The sequence below is a fragment of the Haliotis asinina genome, chromosome 6, assembly GCF_037392515.1.
Source record: "Haliotis asinina isolate JCU_RB_2024 chromosome 6, JCU_Hal_asi_v2, whole genome shotgun sequence".
In the NCBI taxonomy this organism is placed as follows: Eukaryota; Metazoa; Mollusca; class Gastropoda; order Lepetellida; family Haliotidae; genus Haliotis; species Haliotis asinina.
The window spans coordinates 51890425-51913401 of NC_090285.1; the positions used below are offsets into that span (position 1 = coordinate 51890425).

The 22977-nt window shown below is 40.4% G+C and overlaps 2 protein-coding genes across 2 annotated transcripts; both read left to right on the top strand.

Moving 5' to 3' along the window:
* The first annotated feature begins 1977 nt into the window (after window positions 1–1977).
* Window positions 1978–7226, top strand: LOC137287204 (NXPE family member 4-like). Its single transcript, XM_067819389.1, has 4 exons — window positions 1978–2140; window positions 5287–5937; window positions 6126–6187; window positions 6375–7226. The coding sequence occupies exons 1-4, from the start codon at window positions 2001–2003 to the stop codon at window positions 7169–7171; spliced, it is 1650 nt and encodes a 549-aa protein (XP_067675490.1). The 5' UTR covers window positions 1978–2000; the 3' UTR covers window positions 7172–7226.
* Window positions 7227–9222: 1996 nt separating this feature from the next.
* LOC137287205 (sialate O-acetylesterase-like) lies at window positions 9223–18822 on the top strand. The gene is made up of 9 exons (XM_067819390.1): window positions 9223–9271; window positions 10353–10684; window positions 11837–11975; window positions 13043–13226; window positions 13501–13613; window positions 15650–15783; window positions 16302–16456; window positions 18191–18392; window positions 18550–18822. The coding sequence occupies exons 1-9, from the start codon at window positions 9223–9225 to the stop codon at window positions 18820–18822; spliced, it is 1581 nt and encodes a 526-aa protein (XP_067675491.1).
* Window positions 18823–22977: the final 4155 nt, after the last annotated feature.

Genomic DNA, 22977 nt, shown 5'->3' on the forward strand with positions numbered 1-22977 from the left:
AAAAATCGAATTTACCTGAAAATATTGATTTGCATGAGATTTCTTACAAGGATTAAAAAGGCACCACCAAAACGCAACAGAAATCACCTTCCACTTGAAGTTGTGCAGCAAAGAGCATGCACTGTCTGGAAATGAAATTCTAGATTACTTTCGGAAACTGGCATTCGTTTTGAATGAGTTTCAAGGTCAAATCACTACGTCACGTCTTGACTCTGTGACACGGAACATCGCCATTGAAAGAATGGACGCTGGAGATTAACAACCTGCTGTTGCAAGCAGGCAGGCATAACAAATGACCGGCCCTGTACAGACAGACCTCGAGGTACCACTGCAACCCGAGATCGGTACATCCGGGTACTTGCGTAATCGTATTGCCACGGGTGAGAGCACAGCAGCTCTGGGTGCCTTGACTTTGGAAGATATCCGGTCAAACTGTACGGAACCGGTTGAACGAAATTGGCCTGAGAGTGAGGAGACCCGACATCGGGCCCATGCTACGTCGTCACTACCGCGCTCAGCGTCTCCGTTATCTAAATGTATCCACTTAGTTGTGTAGACATTACCTTCTTCTAAACTGGTACAGAAATTCATGCACTAAAGTCTATTTGTGGACGGGCCATACATGTCTGAAAATACAACATTTCCGCAACATATTTCTAGGACTTTAAACCTTTTGAAGGGTGTGTCGTCGTGATCTAGGGGTGCATCTGGGCAGACTTGAAAACGAGGCTGGCTATCGCTCATGGCAACATTGTACAGTGGTAAAGTGATGAAGTTTTGGCAGCCGCTGTCCTCTGTTTAAACTCTTTCAGTATGCTAACGTTAGACGTCATCTGACACTGAACAACGATACAATTGATACTCGGAAGGCTTATGCTATTATATAGTGAAAATGTGTCCACTGATCCGAAATATTATGAACTGCTTCAGTCGTCATCACAGTGTCATCAAGTACCTTTTCGGATGTCAGCTTGCATACTTGCGACATTTTGTAACGACTGTGGCATGGTTATAACGTTTACATGCCTATCCCACGATCTGAATAAACCCCTGACAGGTACACGTATATACAGTTAAAGTGAGTGAATGCGTTAATGTTTAATGGCACATAACGTCAATATTCCATCCGTTGTGTGACGAGAACACATTTGACGGTTATAAAGAATATGAATATATTATAAAACCCGTCGTCAAAAGACAGTAAAACAACTAGACTATCACAGTTCGATTTTATAACTAGCAATATAAGTTAAACCCAATATAGCACAAATGGGACAATACATAATACAAGTATAACAGGCTACATAATGCCAACAACTGAAGGTAGATTACCATCCTAGGGACCATGGGTATTTACAGTACACATTTAAAGAGTTTAAGTCCACATCGTCCCCAGTATGGTGATATACCTTTAGTTGTTGGCAGTCTATAGCCTGTTTCTATATTGTATTGTCTTCTGTAGTTAAGCTTTGTTAGAGATACATACTAATTTTATCTAATTTTATTTTCGCTAGCAGGGTTTTTTGTTTGTTTTTGTTGTTGTTTTTTGTTATTTATGTTTGTTTGTTTTTGTTTTGTTTTGTTTGTTTTTTCTGTTTGTTTTGTTTTTTGTTTTGTTTTGTGTTTTTTGTTCTTGTTGCTTTTTTGTGTTTTTTGTTGCTGGTTTTTTGGGGGTTTTTTGTTTTGTTTTGTTTTGGTTTGGTTTTTTTGTTTGTTTTTTTAGGGTGGGGGTAAGGCTGTTCTCTTTTAATTTCAGTTATGTGTTCTGGAATTATTACTTGTTTTTGGTCGTTTTAGGCTATTAGGTTGAAATGTCACTCACTCACTCACTCACTCGATCATGTATCCTGGTCCCTGTGTGATAGGATCAATGCCAGCCGTGCACAGGCACCGTTTTGCAACACAGCTGTCACCATGGACGCGTGGTCCACTGAATGACTGACTATTGATGTCATGTTGGTCTCATTATTTACACTCAATAATAGAGTTGCAGTTGCTGGATGCAACAGGTATCAACAAGGCTGCACAATACAACATGGCCAATGTGTCGACAAATGCCTCGACCCTTGGATCTCATGTTTGTAGTCTTGTGTGTAATTGGGCTCATTACAACATACATGAGCATATCTTCGTCAGAGCTGTAAGTACGAGTACATATTTCATATAACACTGTTTCACGTCTCTCGGTAACACTACAGTGTTGGAACTTTGTGTGCTACAGTTAAAATAACGTTGACGTTATAGCGTTAAAATATACACGTCAACACACTCATTCGTCATACAGCCAGACATGATAGTTTCATGAACACATGTTTGTGATGTAGTCGGAATCGCCAAGTCGACGGTGATTTTGGTAGAGATTTATTATGGATGTGAAGAAGGTTTTGTTGTTTTATACATAGAACATGGTGTTCTGTGTCACTAAGTCTAGTTGTGGTAGTGGCTATCTCTTCATAATCTCATGGAATGTGACCACACTGTGGTGAATCTGGATAAGGGGAAGTCCCCAGTGAACTATATGTTTCCTTTAGAAGTGACCAGGTGCGTCAGCTGGACGTTCCTGGCAGTGTGTAATCTTGTCTTTTCGCTGTTGGTCGATTCTGTATGTAATCCGACCGTCACCTGCAAGACATGTTGGCTTCAGCAGCAGTTACTCGCCGTGGGGCAGTCTAACAGATATTTCATTCACTCATTCACTCAATTCCTCACTCCAAGCAGTATCCGAGATAGCGATGTAGGTGTGTTCTTTAGCTATGACTCATCTTAAATGTTTCAATATTGTACTGTGAAATGTGATACACGATGCATATGTGGTGTACCGAAGAACAGGAGAGTTGTTCCAGTGCCGTATAGCTGATTACTGACGTTCTATTCCCGTTCACGTACAAAATGGATCTTATAATGTTCCTTTCTATGGTACTGTATAACACAGAAACGCAGAAAATGCCTCCGACATACACTTTCAGCATTTAAATATGGTGGTGCATTGAAAGCATTAATGTCCGTTCAATTTCTCCGTTTGAATATCATCTTGCCTCACTCATAAGTGTCGTTTCCTGTGTGGCTGAGGATTCTCCTGTTGTTTTCAGTGTGACACGCTTACAAGTCTGAAACGTCTTCTGTGTAACCTGCGGGGAATACCAAACTGTGACAATTGATTTGGTACTTCGTGTTAGTAATTATTTCTTTCGAATACATATGATGTGCGGAAATTACCGAAGTAATGCAAATCAATGGAAGGGATAACTCTGTATTCTCTTCCTTTGTCTGTCCTTTTCGGTATTGGTTGATTGCCTGACTCTGATGCTCATTATGACCCAATACCCGTGCTTCAAACAGTTCAAAATTAGCATTGAAGTGTTCGGTCACATAAATATGTTTTTTCTCTGTTCCCTTTGGTGCCCATGGGTTGATGTACCCATGTACCCATGTACAGAGAATAACTTGTAACATCTAACCTCACACATAAATGCCGTCTGATTGGTGGAGCGCTTCTCTATTATTTTCAATTTTCTCTATTATTTTGCAATATACCCCGCTGCCAATAGCAACTCATTCGCTACTTCGTGGTAGTTACTTTTTTACCTCGAATAACATTAAATGACGCATGATGCACGGAAATAACCGATGTTTTGCGAATGGAAATCGATGGAAGGGAGATAACTCTAAATCTGTTTTCTTGTCTGGTTCGCAAAATCTAGCGATGGCAACGAAAACATTTGACTTTCTTTCCAATGAATAAATTTTGACAAAACATTTAAATGTAGTCCCTGTGTATATTAGGAAGGGGAATTACATAAGACGGTGAATAACTTACAACATCCTCATGGCAAGTGTCTCCTACAGTGAAGACACAACTGCGAGACATCAAAATTCACAGTTATGAGTTACGTTCACTATTTAGGTTCACATCGCTGTACCCCGTACTAGGTTGCTCGCAGCAGTGGCTTTTAGGTGCCATGATTAAATTCGAAACCAATGTACAATCCAATAAACAGACCAGCAGCACCATGCCAATAAAAACACTAGAAACATAACCAGGATTGCATGTAATGTCTGCCACTCATGTGTCAAATTTGACAATATTGTCTACATATCCACTACCATTGCTTATTAAAAAGCTTCAGCTTGTCCTAGAGTGTTATATAAACTCAATTAAAACTTTTGAGGAAGAAGGTTTTTGAGAAGCAATTACAATTGGTATTTAAGTAAAAGGCAAATATTATGCATGACAACTTCCTCTTTGTTGTATTCACATGATTCAGAGCGTTTCTGGGCTTTTCCCCGCCCTTCGTCAATTCACATCATTTTCACCTGACGGAGGGGCAGGTAATAGCCCAGAAATGCTATGACTTAGAGAGAAGTTGTCATCCACAATATTTGCCTTATTTTTTTACGAGGGACCTCGAAGCTTGTTCAAAGTCCTTTGAAAATTGACAAATAAAATGCAGAAGGAAAATATTGGATTGTATCGGTAAAGTTGTTGAATGTAAACAGCAAAGTCAAGAGCAGGAATATTGCTCGACATGAAGAAAAGGTTGCTTATGGTATGTCGACTGTACATGGTGGGTTTCCAAATGTGTACACGAACAAAGACATTAAAAAATGTAGATCCTATTTTTCCCAATTATATTACATGTATATATCACCGTCGGATTGAACGGAGACGGGACAACCACAAGCAAACTGAAAGTAAAATATTTTAAAACTACATGGATTCAAGTGTAACCGTAGGGGTAACAATCTATAATACCATAAACTTATAAGAAGTTGTTTTTGCTGACTCAAGGAAATAGGACAGAGATCAGGACGATTTCCTTGAAGACCAAGACATCAGTCTGAATTCAGCGGTGAAGGTCTCTGCAAAGTTCCCTGTACGTTACGTGATAGAACATATTTCTACGTAGGACGTATCAATGACGAGCTGCATACCTGACGCAATCCCCAGTTTCTGCATGTATCATATGATTGTATTTCCTTCTCTTGGTAGTGAACAACCGTCCCTTACACATCGGGTATCATCAGTCTTTGTTGGAGATTAACACATGTCAATGATGAAGAATGACTTTCCTGTGATTATGAATATTACATTTGTGTGTTTGTAACAATCAGTCTTGTCTTCAGAACCCAAACTGCCACAATTCAATTTCTTGGTCATATGAGCAACATATTTGACACAAGAACTGAGTACTATTCTTAAGGCAGCACATAAGAGACAGTACAGATTTGATAACATTAAATACATAAACATACTAATTCTGTTTGTATATATCGTCGTTTTGACAGGAGAATCAAGCAGTTCCCCATCAACCAATCTGTCAAGCCCAAAGAACAGCCTTCTCCATCTTCATCCAAATCGAATCATGTCAAGGATTTGAAATTCATCGCCATCCACAGATGCTCTGATTTTGAAATTACAACAATAAAGCCTGTGTATGAAGTTGGGGATGAAATTAAGGTTCACATCGTCATCAGAGATGGGTACAACAGACGGAAGAGAAGTGGAGGTGACTACGTAAGGATGTGGATCAAAGATGTCACAAAGGGAGCATGTGCAAACGGAATAGTCAAGGACAACAACAATGGCACCTACACTGGAACAATAACACTGCCTTTTGAGGGGAGAGTAAAACTAGTTGTTAGCTTAGCGACTCCAAAAGAAACTCTCGATGCTTTGTATTCCACTTTCAATGGCAAACGAATTAGAGAAATAATAGCAGGCTACAATAAAAATGGAATTTCGGAAGACACAACTTGTCGACCGGAAGAACACATTCCAGGATATGATACTGTTTGTAACTACACGTCCGTTAACTACGGCTTTCCCTGGTACTGTGGTCGACCATCCTCGAAAGGGTTAATGTGCAGTGATTGGAATGTGACGAGGACAATTATGCCGGAGTTAAATTACACAGATCAATATAAGAAGATGTTCAGGTAGGAAAGATGAAAAATGTATACTATGTGGTGCTCCTATATTCCAGTGGACTTCTAACTAGTCTTGGGCAACGATGAATGTGTCTGAAAATGTAATTTTAAAGAGTTCATATTTTCTTAACATCACGTTTATCTGAACGTCAACTGCGGAATATATTTGAACCGAAAAGTCATACTTTGTTTTGCAGGCACAACAGACTTCATCGACAACTTAAGAGCAAGTCCAACGTGTACATAGTAGTCTCCGGAGGTATGCCAATTTACAATTTAACGATTCCACTTTTCCTCAAACATTTTATCTTCTAAACAATTCCTGGTCATACCCTTCTTCGCAAGATTTACATGTACTCGGAAACATTGATAATATTCTGTATTCTTTAGCTATTAATAGAGAAATTGGACATAATGAAACAAGTATATTTTTTCATGTCTCTCAGACTCAAAGGTGATGAGGGAGGACAATCGCACCCCATGTCACGACCTTTCCCCGCGCCTGTCATGGCCATCTTCATACCCTTCTGGCTACCTCTGGAACTGGACATGGTATGTAACACATTGCAGGAGCACCTTCCACGACACACCACAGCGTTGGAATGAATGTTTGAAATTTAGAACTGTGTGGATGTTTGGAGACTCTACCACCAGACAGTTTCTCTTTTACTTAATGAAGTATCTCAATCTTCCGCTAGTGACAGAAAAGTGGCTAAAAAAGTCGTGGCATAAACCCTCGTTACTTCAAAGTCAAACACACAATTACACCATATTCTGGGGGCCTCACTGCTTCCCATTTCATAATGGGATCGCGTGGGAAAATCTGGTTTCATTAAAAGCCACTCATGCATATATTGATGAAATACCTAACAGATCACGGGATATCGTTGTTATTCATTTCTATCTTCATTTCATGGCTTATCATCCTGACCTGTACAGATGGCACGTTCGGAGAACACGCCAATCTGTGGCTAAACTCAAAAGCCGTGCCCCGGATACTCTTGTTTTCGTTAAAGGATCTCATGCTTTCCGCGACCATGGAGCTATCATTGGTAGGACGGATGACATCTGGGGTGGTATTTATGACAAGATTGTTGAAGAGGAATTTATCGATTTGAGAGACAGTGTCATATTTCTTAACATGTGGGACATGACAGTTGCGTCTGAGAATAAGATGCAGCATCCCAACAGAACCATCGTTCGAGCCATGGTGAATTATATGATGGGATTTGTAAAATGTTGAAATGAATTTAGATAATCTTGTATCGATTTGGAATCAATAAAATGGCAGTTTTGTTCGAGTTGTTCGACCTGATGCTTCGATGGGACCACTTCTGGTGTCCGGGTGAGAGTAAGTTCCTAGATAGATAGATAGATAGATAGATAGATAGATAGATAGATAGATAGATAGAAATAATAGCAAGCAATTAGCAATGGTACCCAAATTGTCTTTACGATGTGTCTCTTAATGAAACAGCGGCAATGAAAAGTCAATTTTCGGCCGTATATTCAGCAACATAACGTGCCATTTCAACATAACTTGCGCAAAGAATTGAACGACGATGCCACCTATAACTGTACACTAAGCAATAATACAAGAATATAAAACGTGGTACTGGTCAAGTATTAAAGTAGATCGGTCGACGTTCCGCACTGAGTGAGTGAGTTTAGTTTTACACCGCAATCAGCAACATTCCAGGTATATGGCGGCGGTCTGTAAATAATCGAGTCTGGATCAGACAATCCTATGATCAGCAGCATGAGCATCGATCTGCGCAACTGGGAACCGATGACATGTGTCAACCAAGTCAGCGAGCCTGACCACCCGATCCCGTTAATCCGTTCCGCACTGAGACAAGGCCGACAAGGCGCCTATTTCCCAGGATTTGGGAATGTTTTATAGGCATACGACCTGTAGGTTTGATGTTCTAGCTATAGAACACTTGGTCTTAAGATGGATTAATGTGACCAGTGGTCATGTTCCAGCTGCCTAGATCGATGCTCATGCTGTACATCATTGCATTGGCTGATCCATACTCGATTATTAACAGATCGCAGCTATATAGCAGGGATAATGCTGATTGCTGTGTTAAACAACAACCCAACCAACCAACCCAGTCACCAACTAAGCCATGGATTGAGACAAACAGATCTTCATCCATCCCTGACCTTTGTCTGAGCCCAACAGTCAGGAAATATGACGCCAGCCAGTATATAATCAAGCCTGGACCACACAAACCAGTGATCGATATTGTGTGCAACGCTACGGCTGTGAATGGACGATGACATGTAAATTATGACCCCCTTGAATGTATGAGTAAGAAAGTGAGTTTAGTTTTACGCCGATTTTAGCAGTATTTCAGCAATATCACGGTTGGGAAAACAAGAATTGGACTTCACATATTGTACCCATACGTGGACTCGAATCCGGGTTTTCAGCGTGACAAGCGAACGCTTCAACCACAAGGCGATATGTGACATCACATATCTGTGGACGAACCGGGGCTACCACTGATCTGTCTATGAGTGAGATACGCTGTGCACATTTTGGACATAGTACCCATACGAAGACAAAGCGAGGCTAACACTGTTGTATTTTTAGTGAGATACGCTAATAACAGCATGCTAACGTTTGACATCACACCTAGGTTTGGACGAACCGTCGCTCCCACTGTCTATGTGTGAGATAAATATGTTCATGTAAATATGTAGCCATATTTAAACCGGGCTACCTCTGTTGTATTTTTGTGAGTGAGATACGTCATGCAAATTTTGACATTGTACCCATGTTTAGACAAACCGAGGCTACCTCTGTTGTATTTATGGGTGAGATGCGTCATGCACATTTTGACATTGTTCCCATATTTAGACAAGCCGACGCTGTGTTGTATTTATGAGCGAGATACGCTATGTTCATTTTGGACATAGTACCCATATATAGACAAACCGAAGCTAACTGGCTAAGATAAATTTTGTTTCATTATGTTTATAATTAACGAAACAATTCCTTAAAACCGCTAAAAATGCGATAAGTAGTCGCTAGCCAGTACCGTCCATGTGACGGTAATGTGAATATGAGTATAACTGTCACATACTTACCTCATTCTCTTATCGTAATACTGTCTGTTAACTAGTTTTCGTCACTGTGTTACTTTCTATTTCCAAATAACGTGGATTTCTATATTTTTTGCGTGTGTTAAAAACAGGTGTCGTACTTAGAAGGACGACCTATTTTAGCACTATTTATAGCAGAGACATTATTCTGTCAGTCCAGTCACAATGACTGAACAAGCCATGATCAACGTATTTGCGCTCATTTTCATTTCGGTGGTTAGTTTTGAAGGCAGGTTGAATATTTTTAGCAATTTAGCGTTCAGAAACGTGTATCAGCAATGCATTGAAAGAATATAGAAATTATTTAGATTCTTCCAGCCAACTCTTGTCAACAGTGCTATAACATTTAACTGTCCATTCCTTGATCAGGAATTTCAGGCCAAACTGTGTGTACAGCTACCACAGTGTAGATGAAACGAACAGAGTTTACTTGCTGTCTATCAGTGTTGATCGTTTTCCACTTCTTTTTCGCTTGAAGGATTCAGATCAAAACGTTTTTTTTGTAGGTGTATGTTTCACTGCTATAAGGAGTTTAATTTCGTACAAAATCATTCAATTGGATTAATTTTGCATATGGCAGTTTAGTACTGTCTTCCTTTTAAGGTAAGTGACCTAAATGTAAGGTCAAAGGCACGTGAAAGGTCATGTCAGAAAGATGTCAGTTGTATAACGGTTGTTTGTTAGCACGACTTCAACGTTTTTGTACGTTATTTACGAATTACGCTAATAATGGATCTTTCATCCTCTATGCCGCCGCTCCTTAGTAACATGCCGTATGTATGCCATAGCTCTTGTAGGGAAGGGACGACCCTAAGTACATGATGAGACTTTCTGATATCAGCATTTGTAAGTGCTGGGTAGGTGCTGTGAACGAACATTATATAGGGTTAGTCGACTTGAATGTTTGCGATTTTCTTCACCGAATCTTTCATGCTCAAAATATCACGACTGTTTAGAGCAGTGGACATTCTGACCATAATTTCAAACACTGGCCTTAGTAAGGCTATGCTTTTGAACCTTTGGCTATGACATTCTGAATTGAATGCATAAAGCAAGTTACGTATTCCATTACTGACTCAAGTCTTTTTGATGATACGGATAGACATGTTTTATATCAGGTTTTCGGCATTTTAGCAGAAAGTAATAATAATATTATAGAATAGCAATGTCTCTTGACACGAATATTCATTGTGTTTTGTTAAGTCGGTATCTTAGTACTCTACTGCTGACTACAAATCCAAGAGAGCTACATTTGCGGAAACACTCTATCTTATGATCCACACTATTTTATGTTTTCATTTCATTATCAGTGGAAGCGGGTTCCTTCAGATTCTCGAAATCGTATGCTAATCATATGGTCCTGCAACAAGCACCCAAGAATTCCACCGTATGGGGATTTGCATCGCATGTGGGTGAAACTGTGACGGTCCAGGTCTCTGGGAAGGGATCGGTGACAACGACAACAAGACACGGAGATAACGGTACTGTTGTATGGTATGCGCAGCTTCCGCCGGTCAGCGCCGGTGGACCTTACACCATCACAGCGACATCCAGGGAAGGGAAGCTAACTCTGTCCGATGTCCTGTTTGGTGACGTGTGGGTGTGTTCTGGTCAGAGCAATATGCAATTCACGATGAGCATGGTGAGGTTTGCCCAGACACTTTTTTACCTGTAGGTCTTTGTGTAGCTGCTTTGGGTTTGCATATTTCCTTGAATCTGATTCGTCCTTTCTTTTTACCTGATCAGCAGGACTCGTCGGGTATGTTTGTTTTCTAAGGCCGAACGCAACTGTATTCCGACTCCTGCAAAGAAAAGTTTGACCCCACGTTTTCTAATGAGCACACCGTTTAATTGACACTGAAAATGTTCCAAATTAAAAAAAGTATATTTTGTACAAAACCTTCACGAAAACAAATGCAGCGACTCTGATGTGTACGATACTTGACGGAGGTATGTAAAGTATCGGGAGAGCTAAATGACATGACATTTCGAACTTTCTTACAATTTCGTCCTTTTGTTCATGTCAATCATATGAGTCACTCTGTTTACCCACATTTGTGGTCGGCGTTCCACTGGGAAGTGTACCTATTAAATGTATACAGAATACTTAAACAGTCCGATGTAAACCGGGAGTTTTGGGATATTTTGCGGATCTTAAAATCCTTCGCGTTTGGAAGTGATATTCACAAGAGGATTGGATTCATTTTGTGACTGCATACTATGGCTGAATAAGGTGCAATCTCGATGGACTCCATCGTTGCCATAGTAGCATTCGTTGGATTGTCTGCTCGACATTCAGTTCCTCAGAGAACGTTGGCTTACATTTTTTCCACACTACCGACAAAGAGAAGACGCAGTGCATTTGAGATATGTGATGTCTCTAGAGAAATATCCTGTAAGATATTTATATAATTTGCCTCAGTTTGAGTAAATGTGACGTTATGTAGTATATGGCCAACTTTTTCTTGTGTTCACACATATTCACATGACGTCTTGACGGCAGGACATGGCTACCGTTTTCGCGAATACTTGGGGCCATCATTGCTTTCTGTGGTAGACTATTCATTCAAGTTTCACAGCCCTTCACACCAAATGGAATCGTTTTCTATGGATGGTGAAAAAACAGTGTATTGTCCTGTTTTGACGATACACACACACACACGTGTGTGTGCGTGTGTGTGTGCGTGTGCGTCTGTGAGAGAGAGAGAGGGAGCGAGAGAGAGATCAAATAGGACAGTACACCGTTTTGCCAGTCTTTGAATGCGCCGGTAAGTTGAAGATGTTAACCTCTCAGGCTTTCAATGCAACTGCTGAAATCAACGACGCTGACAACTACCCCCACATTCGTCTGATGACAGTACCACACCACACATCTCTGACACCAGTCACTGACTTTAATGGTTGGTTTCAAACCTGGTCTGTCGCTTCCCGGCGTAAGTAAAAATTGGAACATGTTTTTTGACAACTGATAGAAATCGTTTAAATGTACCTGTGGATAATACCGAACATTGATCATTAGCCATCGAACATCCAGACGCTCCCTTCATTGCAGACAGCACACTTTTCTTCAGTAGGTTAATGACTTTCGAACTTCTAATCAGGTTTAATAATAATAAAACAATTATATTTCACTTCTTACTTTGTTGAATACACGTCTCACTGGTTTGATATTTGCACATGAAGGGCAATAGCTGAAGCAATATTGAAATCTAAACCCTTTAACTGAAACCCATCAGTAACAGCGTCCAGAAAAATTACCAATGACAAACCTAGATCAATGCAAAATAGTAAAGTTTAAACCACTATATATAGTAAAATGTATAAAGATATGTAGTCAGATGGCAGCTTGGTAAATATATTTGACCACAATTTACTGACACCGTCAATGTTCGTTTGAAGTCATACATGCATGGATCACTTATAGTTTCATTTAAAGACAATTTTGTGAAAGATAATTCCACATGTCTGGCTTCTAGCAATCATACAATCCTCAAAGCACCGTATTCATTCAGTATTAAACTATTTGGGTAAGGGAAGTTGTCATTGGAATTCGACGTAAAAGAACAAGACAACATAAGTATACAAGAACAAGAACATCGAGACATTATCAACACTAAATCAAATGCATATAAAATGTCATTCATACGTTCAAAGAAACGTTTGTGGCATAATGCAGCCTGTTAAGACATTTGGAAAAGTAAAGACGATCTGGAATTATATTAATTACATGTGTAGGTAGCTTGAGCCATGCCAATGTTTGTTTTAAAAAAATAAACGCCGTTGTTATAAGGGTAACAAGACTCATAAAAAGCATTGTTCCAGCTATACTCCGAACGATATCATTAGGGATGAGAGATTGATCTCCATAAAGTCAAACTGATACAGACGATGATGTTCAGAGACTTGTGGGATATGTAGTCGGGAACAGATTTACTTCCGTTTTTTATTTCATTTCATCCTATTTTTGGAGTATTTCTTGAATTTTGCTGATTGTGCTCAGATTCAGTTGGAGGAACGGATTGGGTACATTTCTCCGCGCTATGTTGGCTCTATGGGAAGCATCTCTACAAAACATTGAAGTACCCCATTGGACTGATAGCAACAGCAGATGGTGGAACTATTGGTGAAGCTTGGTCGTCTCCAGAAGCCCTGTCCAAATGCGTCAGCAAAGATCAAATACCAAAGTGAGCATGAAAACGTTTTTGGCATTTCTTCGAACTGTTTTCAAGTGCTTTCTTAGTCAAGTCTTACTGACGGCGATGAGGTAAACTCAAATGTGTCGGTTTGGATCCAGGATGGACACAGCCATTAATAGTACTAACATTTCTACTTTCTTAAGCAAGTGTGATCATATATCACTAGCGTTTTCAGATTGATATTTATTCACTGGTTGTGGAAGTGACTGCCTGAAAGTCCAGTTTATTCTGAAACACGTGTCATGACTTGTTAATTTCCCAGGCCCAAGTACAAGAGCAACGGTGACGTGGACCACAACACGTATTCCAGTCTTTGGAATTCAATGGTGCATCCTCTTTTGCATACAACTATATATGGCGTCATCTGGTATCAAGGTTAGACTTTGAATGATGGTAAACATTATCCAACAGTTTAACCTAATAATCCTGTAAATGTTTTTTAGAAATTACAGAAATTTATTTTCAGCCAGGTCTTCCTCATACTGATTTAAAAGAAGGACTATAAATACAATATACAAATGCACCCAATGGATTAATAATTATCATTATTTGTGTGTACTCAGCGACAAAAAATATTGTGACTTGAGTGAGTGAGTTTAGTTTTACGCCGCACTCAGCAATATTCCAGCTATATGGCGGCGGTCTGTAAATAATCGAGTCTGGACCAGACAATCCAGTGATCAACAACATGAGCATCGATCTGCGCAATTGGGAACCGATGACATGTGTCAACCAAGTCAGCGAGCCTGACCACCCGATCCCGTTAGTCGCCTCTTACGACAAGCTGAGTCGCCTTTTATGGCAAACATGGGTTGCTGAAGGCCTATTCTAACCCGGGACCTTCACGGGTCTATTGTGACTTGAAATTTTATCATTGGTGATCTTGTGGATGAATGCATACATAGAATTTGCACTGAAATGAACACAAGAATATGAAAATAGATTTTTCCAAAATATTGTGATTCCGTTATTCAAGGAGGCATGTTTTTAAATCTCATGAAATATCCGGTGAGAAAAACTCATAGCACATATTTGTTTGGTATCTGGAGGTTTAATATACTCATGGAAAAAATTAAGGGAACGCATGAAATAGATGTGACTTTTAATCTTTGAATCAGTAAGGGAAAAGTTCGTACAGATGAAAAGGCTTATTTGAAGTGATGAAAATCAATATCGGATGTTTCCCCCCATGTCTCTGGAGAACTGCTTGGCATCGTCGTGGCATGTTGCGAATGAATGTACGGATGGTACCAATCGGAATTCTACGTCATTCTTCCTGGAGAGCCACGACAAGTTCATCCAAATTGTTGGGTTGAACAGGTCTGTCCCGAACATTGCGGCCAAGAACATCCCAAAGATGTTCGATGGGGTTAAGGTCAGGACTTTTAGCCGGCCATTGAGGGCATTGTCATGCTGGAACTCGAACATTCGGCCTGCTGTACGCGCAAAGGGGATCACAATCGGGTTCAAGATCTCGTCACGTTATCGTACACCTGTTATCCTGCCATCAACACGCACAAGATCTGTTTTGTGGTTAAAGGTAAACCCGCCCCACACCATAACAGAGCCCCCTCCATAACGATCATGCTGTTTGATGGTGCAGGCACTGTGACGTTCCCCAACGCGTCTCGAATTCGACTGTCATTATGGTCTAGTGTGTACCTGCTCTCATCACTAAACAATGTAACATTGTTTTTCCATTGCCGTACGGTTCTTCCTCCATGGTTCCGTGCCCACTGCAGTCTCAAGCGCTTGTGTTGTTCAGTCATGTTGATTCCAATCAATGGACGGCGGCTTTTTAGACCAGCCGATTTAAGACGATTACGCACTGTACGTGAACAAATTCTGACGTTTATTCTTCGTATTGATTTTGGAATTACGTATTAATTTTGGAGGAGGATTTGAACCTGTCTCTCAGAGCAATAAGGCGTAGGGTCCGGTCATCCCGTGGGGTGGTTTTCTTTTTCCGCCCCCGACCACGCCTCATTTTGACGTCACCAGTCGCTCTATAGAGATTCCAAAGTCTGGATATCACGCTAACAGACTTGTGAAAAGTTGTTGCAACCTGTCGTAATGAGCTTCTACCATTAATCATGCCGATTGCCTCCCATTTCTGTGCCAACGTTAAGTGCTGTCTCGCCATGTTAACAATGTTTTTAACTGTTGTGTTTGACAGTGCACATACACGTAACGTGTCAATCTAAGTGCATATAACGTGCACGTGCATGGAAAGCATTATGGTGAGTCTGAGTGAACTGCTCTTCACGAAAACGACAATACACGGCGCTGAAATTAGTAAACAGAAATTTTGAATTGGCCTAAGAAACATGCGTTCCCTTAATTTTTTCCATGAGTATATCTTGCTAGAACAAAACCAAAATGTCTCGTGATACAATTTCAATATTCAACAGGTGAATCAAACCAGCAAAACGGACTCGACAGATACAACTGTACATTCCCAGCTCTGATAGATGACTGGAGAGAAAAGTTTTCAGAAGCTACAAACGGCCAGACGTCCAAAATGTTTCCCTTTGGATTTGTCCAGGTAGACAAAACGACAATTTAAAATGCAGTGTCGGAATGATAAATTCATGACCAGAAATACCCCATTCGCTTTTCTAAGTGGACAGGTAGTTAGCTAATTGAAAATGTCGCTATGTCACGTTTACACGCTGGTAGTTGGTTCCATACTTCGCTTCTTCCAATCAGAGATTATGAAACCAATCAACGACTTGAAAGTGATGATCCTCCGGGCATATATGTCTTATATCGTGTCTATATATAAATATGTATGAAGAACGGGTCTTAGGTGTTTTGTCTATATTTTAGTTTGTTTTGAATTTTTTAAAACAAATTTCACTACTTAAGTAAGGCATATTTCTCGCGGTGTGAGATTTCTTTACGTGTGTGCAACAGTCACCGACAAACAGTGTACACTATGATCAACACATTATGATTGCATCATCTCGTAAAACATTAATTTGATCATTCCAATATTTTATGAATCTATTACTAGGAAACAATATCTGTATACTTCCAAATATATTGACTGTATGTCTCCAGTTAGCTCCGTTCCGAAACTGGAATGTCAATTCGGGATGGGCCATATTGAGATGGCACCAGACAGCTGACTATGGCTATGTCCCAAACGACAAGATGAAGAACACCTTCATGGCGGTGGCCATGGATCTGCCTGATTACAATTCAACACATGGAAGGTAAATGGTTATCTTAAAAAAGCAATAACCAATAATAGATATCTAAACGCAAATAAGTCGTCTTTTCCTTTGTTCAGTAACAGCATTATACATTCTTCAAAAAAAAAAAAGAAACGCAAATTGAAAATGAATTATACTTACTATTTTGCACACATATGCAAAACTCAGACATTTTTTAGGGTTGCACATTGTTTCTAGAATGTTTAAGAAGATCTTTGATTTTGAACGGTCTTATAAATCAGGACTGTCATGAAGTGCGTGGATGTCATGCAGCACGAATATCAGGCACAATGATTGTTTCTCACTTGCAAAGCATGAGTACAGCATGTGGCTAAAGACCAAAATGAATCTCACAATTTCATCCACTATCTCTGCAAGTACTGTACCCGAAAATAGGACTTCTGAACGCTGCAGATCCAAATCAGACAACTGGACGATTGCAAGCTGGCGAATGCAAGAGTGAGGTGGCAAAGATCTTCAACGTTCATCCCAGCACAATAACTCGATTCGTCAACCAAATTCGACAAATGTCCAAGGTCAGGAAGGCCTAGAGTCACCACACTTGCACAAGATCGGTACATCCGCGTAACCCACCTACATGACCGCCATCGTACCGCCCGGGACACAGCTCAAGAACAGTTTGGAGCCCGAAGAGTGTGCGATCAGACAATAAGGAACCGTCTCAGAGAAGTAGAAATACGTGCAAAACGTCAAAAAGTTGCTACCTGCTACATCGACGTCGACGAGTGAGATGGTGTAACACGGTGGTGCCATGGATCCTGGCAGACTGGAGGCGCATATGGTTTATCGATAAATCCCGTTATCTCCTCAGGCGACGTGATAGTAGAGACCGTGTGTACAGACGACGTCATGAATGTTTTGCCCCTGACTGCATCAGACAGGTGGACAGATTCGGTGAAGAAGGCCTTATGTTGCTGGTGGAGATCTCATACGCCCGCAGATCGGAACTTGTGCTAGTCCAAGGCACTCTGACGGCCAGATCGATACATCGACCAGATTCTCCGTCCACACCTCCTTCACCTTGTTGACCGTCAATGGCAGCTCTTCCATCAGGACAATGCCAGGCCCCACACGCACGTGCCACCGTGGACTACCTGGCTAATAACAGCATCAATACCCTCCCCAGGTCCTCCAGATCCCCGGATCTAAACCCAATCGCACACCTTTGGGATCAGATCGATAGACGGGTTCGTCGACGTCGTAATCCATCACAGAATCTTCAACAGTTGTTTCACAAGCTGCATGAGGAATGGAGACGGATTCCACAACAAAACATCCAACGACTGAATCGATCTGTACCCAGGAGGTGTCGGGCAGTGGTAGCAGCTGTAGGTGGTCATGCGAGGTACTAACTTCAACACCACCTGGTGGACAGCAATAATTACTGTTATTCTCGTGAAATGTGGACAAGATAGTAATGCATTACTCCACAAAATTTCATTTATGTATCTTGGTTTTCCGCTGATTAGCACTAAATTTTCATTGGGTTTGCGTTTCTTTTTTGTTTTTTGTTGTTGTTGTTGTTTTAAAGAGTATTTTGCTTATCCCGATGGCCACGTAATCGGAACGAAATTAAAGATACAGTGCTTTTGCAGCTCAGAATTATTAAGTGTTCTTCATAATACAGAGTTTCTTCTGTCAACACATATGTCACAGTATTTTTTACATAATACTAAGCGATACTAAAGATGGGATTTTCTGGTTTGTTTTCAGCATCCATCCAAGAGATAAGGCAGACATCGCGCAGAGACTGTACATCGAGGCCATGATTGTGGCGTACAAGAGAACGGACATGCTAAACCAACGAGGACCTTTCCCCACTGGGTTTACAGAGGTGGTGGATAAGAAGACTGTAAAAATTTCATATGCTAACACAAAGACAACCATCGAGAAGAGAAATAATAACGGATTCGAGGTACGTCCAAGTCGTATTATCGAGAATGATCTGACGTATCTGCGATGACACCAACAAAATAAATGATAGATTGATTTATGAAAACAATTGTTGGTTTTATCATTTCCGGAAAATACCTGCAAAATGTGTTTATGTTTTCATATTTTATTTTGTGCAGGTGTGTTGTGTCCCGAGGAGAGACATACCTGATACCCGAAAGTTCTGTCCAATGACCTACCCTTCTAAACTGTGGAACGCTGTTCCAATCACGGCTTCAGATTCAACGTCAGTGACAATCAACTACCATGATGCTTGTACCCCAAGCAACCCCTACCTTGGTGGTATCCGTTATGAGTGGCTGGAATCCCCCTGTGATATGAAGAAGTGTGCTGTGTACAACAAATTGAGCGGAAGTCCTGCTCCACCTTTCATACACTTTGTCACTTTATAGATGGAGCCAGGATCTCACCCATATTGATGTGTTATGTGAATACGTCATTTAAAGATGTTCATAAGTATAGTTATTTTACCGTGTTGTTTCAATGTGTGAACACATTTAATGAATTTCACCGTTTAGACATTACAAAAATAATACTAATTAATTGTTTACTTAAAATATAGAAGAAAGTACGTTGGCCGTAGTAAGGAACACAGCAACTGTGCTAAAGCTTTGTTTGCAACCGTTTATTTTGTTGTTGTTGTTGTTGTTGTTGTTGTTGTTGTTGTTGTTGTTTAACGAAGCACTGAGCAATTGTCCAGCTATATGCCGTCACTCTCAATAATCGTGTCTGAGCCAGACCACAAAATGATCGACAGCATAAGTGTCGATCAACGCAAGTGGCATACCATTGCATCCGTCAACCAAGTCAGACTACATAATTTGACCTTCCAGTACCTCTTTACTCACATCTTACAAGCACGATTTGCGCAAGACTAATTATTTACCGGTTGTTCACAGGGAGTTGCAACTGTTAAAGGAGATCCATTGTTACTTGGACATACTGACAGCTTTGTTAGTTCAACCGTTTGTGAAACTACATCGGTTAAATCTGACCGTACTTTGTTTTTCAAATGCAAAATATTGTGCTTTATTACCCTCACAGACTCCTTGCTGGCAGCATTCGGTGACCCTGTTTAGTTGTTACCAGTAGTTGCAGCCACTGCTGTGAGTCGGTGAGATACGCTAGTCATAATGTTACATCGCATTATTGCACACTTTCGGTAGTCGATAATCGACGATAATGTCTAGGGTACATAAAATTATAAACTGTATACATGGTCTTACATTGAATTGCATTTGGGATCCGTTCTCGTGAAGAAAAACTGGGTAGGAGTACATATATTGACCAGAATTCTCTTATCGCAATATTGTCTTTCAACTAGATCTAAGCTGTGTGTAAAAAACACAGCTGTTGTACTTTGAAGGATAACCTGTCTTTTTACCTATTTACAAGGACATTACGTTGTCCTCCCAGTCACAATGAATGAACAAGTCATGTTCAACCTACTTGAGCTGGTTTTCATCTCGGTGACTAGTTTTGAAGGCAAGTGGAAAGTAATGACGTCCACAACACCAGTAACACATTGACAGAATCTTGAAATTGTTTTCAACCTTCTCTAGACATCGTCTTTCCCTCTTGTCATCAGTGTTATATCATCTACAATATTACAGACGATACATTGACTACCCATTCGACCGCGCGCGCATCAGGATGGTTTTTAATCGAAACTGTTTACAGCTACCACATGTATGAAACAAACGCCGTTTACTTGTTTGCATCACTGCTTACCATTTTCTACTTGAATGACTCACCTGAAAACGTTGAAGTTGTACAAGCATGTTTTACTCGTGTAAGGCGTTTCAGTTCATACAGAGAATTCGATTTAGAACTGCACTATGGCACTCTTCTGTTAGTAAGGTAAGTGACCTAACAGCAAGGTCAAGATCACTGTGAAGGTAATTTAAAAATATGTGACAAGTTTATAACAGAACATCTTTGATAGTCATTCTAGAAGTTGAGTAGATGAAGAATGAGGACTATGATTTATGGATACACAACTTCTTTTATTTGACACCATTTGCTTGACAACGACATTAGTATCTATGTCGAAACGTCGCACTCACTGAATAAAAGAAGTTGTATATCCATAAATCATAGTCCTCATTCTTTATAACAGTAATTGGTCATTGAGATCGCAAAGGGTGCCTTATTCTATTCGTTTTACGTCGAATTGAACGAAGGAACGTCAGTATATATTTATGTGCTGGAGAGACATTTCAAATGTTCTTGAAATACACAAGTGCTTACGGTCTCTCGGGATAATACTCAAAAACGTTTATTGTCACAGCAGGATAGCTTATGTCCATGACACTTAGTCACATGTCACATTCAAGGCGTGGCTCCTGTATGAAAGGTCGTATAAGGTTAAGAAATGTACTCTAAAAGTGTTCCCTGTCTCAAGATGAACTTGTAGGTGATTTGAGCAAACTTTATATATTTTCACCATATTGGTACGTTCAATCTTTTGGTACATCTTCTTTTAGTTCACCAGTCCCTCTTTTGTACGACAAACATGTTGGTAACCTAAAAACCGAACACTTCTACATTTCTTATTGATGTCATCAGGTAAAGACAGGCGGCGTTTTGTGTCTTATTAGTTTTCTGTTACACATCCAGGTGAACTACAGTGTCGGAACACTTTATCTTATGATCCATGTTATCATTTTACCATGTTATGTTTCCATTTCATTATCAGTGGTTCATTCAGCTTTTCGAAACTCTAGGCTCATCAAATGGTCCCTACAACAAGCACACAAGAAGGCCACCATATGAGGATTTGCATCAACTGCAGGGGCAACTGTGCCGGTCCAGGTCTTTCAGGGAAGGGATCGGTGACAACGACTACAAGGTACGGAGAAAACGGTACTGTTGTTTGGTATGCGCAGCGCCCGCCAGTCAGCTCCGGGGTACCACACACCATCACAGCGACATCCAAGGAAGGGAGGCTAACTCTGTGCAATGTTCTGTTTGGTGACGTGTGGGTGTGTTCCGGGCAGAGCAAAGTCGGATTCAAGATGCGCCTGGTGAGTTTTATGTGAGTTAAACCACCCGGTCTTTTTGTTGGTGTTGTAGTATAGGGTTTGCATAAATAATCATTCCTTGGGGACTTTCTCATACCGAAAAGTCAGGACTTGTCTTGAATGTTTGATGTTTAACGCCGAACGCAAACGTATTCAGGCTCCTGACAAAATAGAATTTGCAAAACAAAATGGTAGTCAAAGTATAATGATATTGTATAAGTGGGATTCATGATAAACTATACAACGACAGTTTGTTAAGTGTTTGTATAGCTGATATACATGTCGTTTAAAACGTACCGTTTCACAGACAAATCTTCTCTGTAGCCAAATTTTCCACTGGGTAGCATACATTAGGCTACTATATTTATATAGAATACTAAACAGACACATGTAAACCGGATATTGTTTTATGTTATGCGGATTTCGAAAACCCGCGGCGTTTGAACATGCTAGATCATTAGACCTCGTTGTTTCTATTCCCCACATGGGTGCAATGTGTGAGGCCCATTTTCTGGTGTCCCGCGCCGGGATATCGCTGGGATATTGCTAGAAGCGGCGTAAAACCAAAAAGATGTTTCTACATGAATTATTTAAGGTTGTCACGACCAGAAATGCTGTCATTGTTGCCGTTAGTATCAGTGAATGTAGCTTCAGGTTAATCTTGTTGCAGACTGCATTCACATACTTTAGTCTGGTATGTGTCTGACTCATACAGTGAATGTGAGACAGATGGATTACTTCTTGGAATAAACAGCAAGGTCGATGTTACTGTTTCTGGACAAACCCACCGATGCATTTCTAATGGATTGGATTGGTTGAATGAGATCCAACCTGAATGTCCAGCATTGCCATGGTAACATTCATTTGGTTGTCTGTTCCATGATTTGGCCTAAACTGGGCAAATGTTTTCTGATGCCACAGTAACAACAAATAAAAAACCCAATGCTATAAGGTGGAGCATTCACAGTTGTTTTGCCCCTTACGCCAAATGGAGTCTGTTTCTGGGGACAGTCAAGTCTGTGTATTGCTATGCTCTGACGATGTATATTGTGTCGGTAAGCTTTGAATGCACTGTTTTATTGTAATTGAGTAATAGAGTGAGTTTTATATTCCAGATATATGGCGGCAATCTGTAAATAAAATCGAGTCTGGACAAGACAATCCAGTGACCAACATCATGAGCATCGATCAATGGGAACCGATCACATGCGTCAACCTATTCAGCGAGCCTGACCATCCCATACCGTTACTCGCCTCTTACGACAAACATTATTGCTCCAAAACTGGCCTGTTGGTTCTCGGCGTAAGTAGAAATTGGAACATAATTTGATTTGGCAAGTGATGGCAACTGGCGATGCAAAATCTATACACTTGTTTGTTTGTTTACTTTCATTCACTTAGAAATATTGCTGATTTTGTTCAGACACGGCGGGAGGCAAGGATCGGGTACAGTTTTCTGCATTGTGTTGACTCTGTGGGAAGCATGTCTACAAAGCATTGAGGTATCCCATTGTAGCAATAGCA

Coding starts and splice junctions, on each gene's coding strand:
- LOC137287205 (XM_067819390.1), top strand. CDS start 9,223: ATGATCAACGTATTTGCGCTCATTTTCATTTCGGTGGTTAGTTTTGAA. Junction 10,685..11,836: donor TGCAATTCACGATGAGCATG/GTGAGGTTTGCC, acceptor TTAACCTCTCAG/GCTTTCAATGCAACTGCTGA. Junction 13,227..13,500: donor AGCAAAGATCAAATACCAAA/GTGAGCATGAAA, acceptor TTAATTTCCCAG/GCCCAAGTACAAGAGCAACG.
- LOC137287204 (XM_067819389.1), top strand. CDS start 2,001: ATGCAACAGGTATCAACAAGGCTGCACAATACAACATGGCCAATGTGT. Junction 5,938..6,125: donor CAATATAAGAAGATGTTCAG/GTAGGAAAGATG, acceptor TTTGTTTTGCAG/GCACAACAGACTTCATCGAC. Junction 6,188..6,374: donor GTACATAGTAGTCTCCGGAG/GTATGCCAATTT, acceptor CATGTCTCTCAG/ACTCAAAGGTGATGAGGGAG.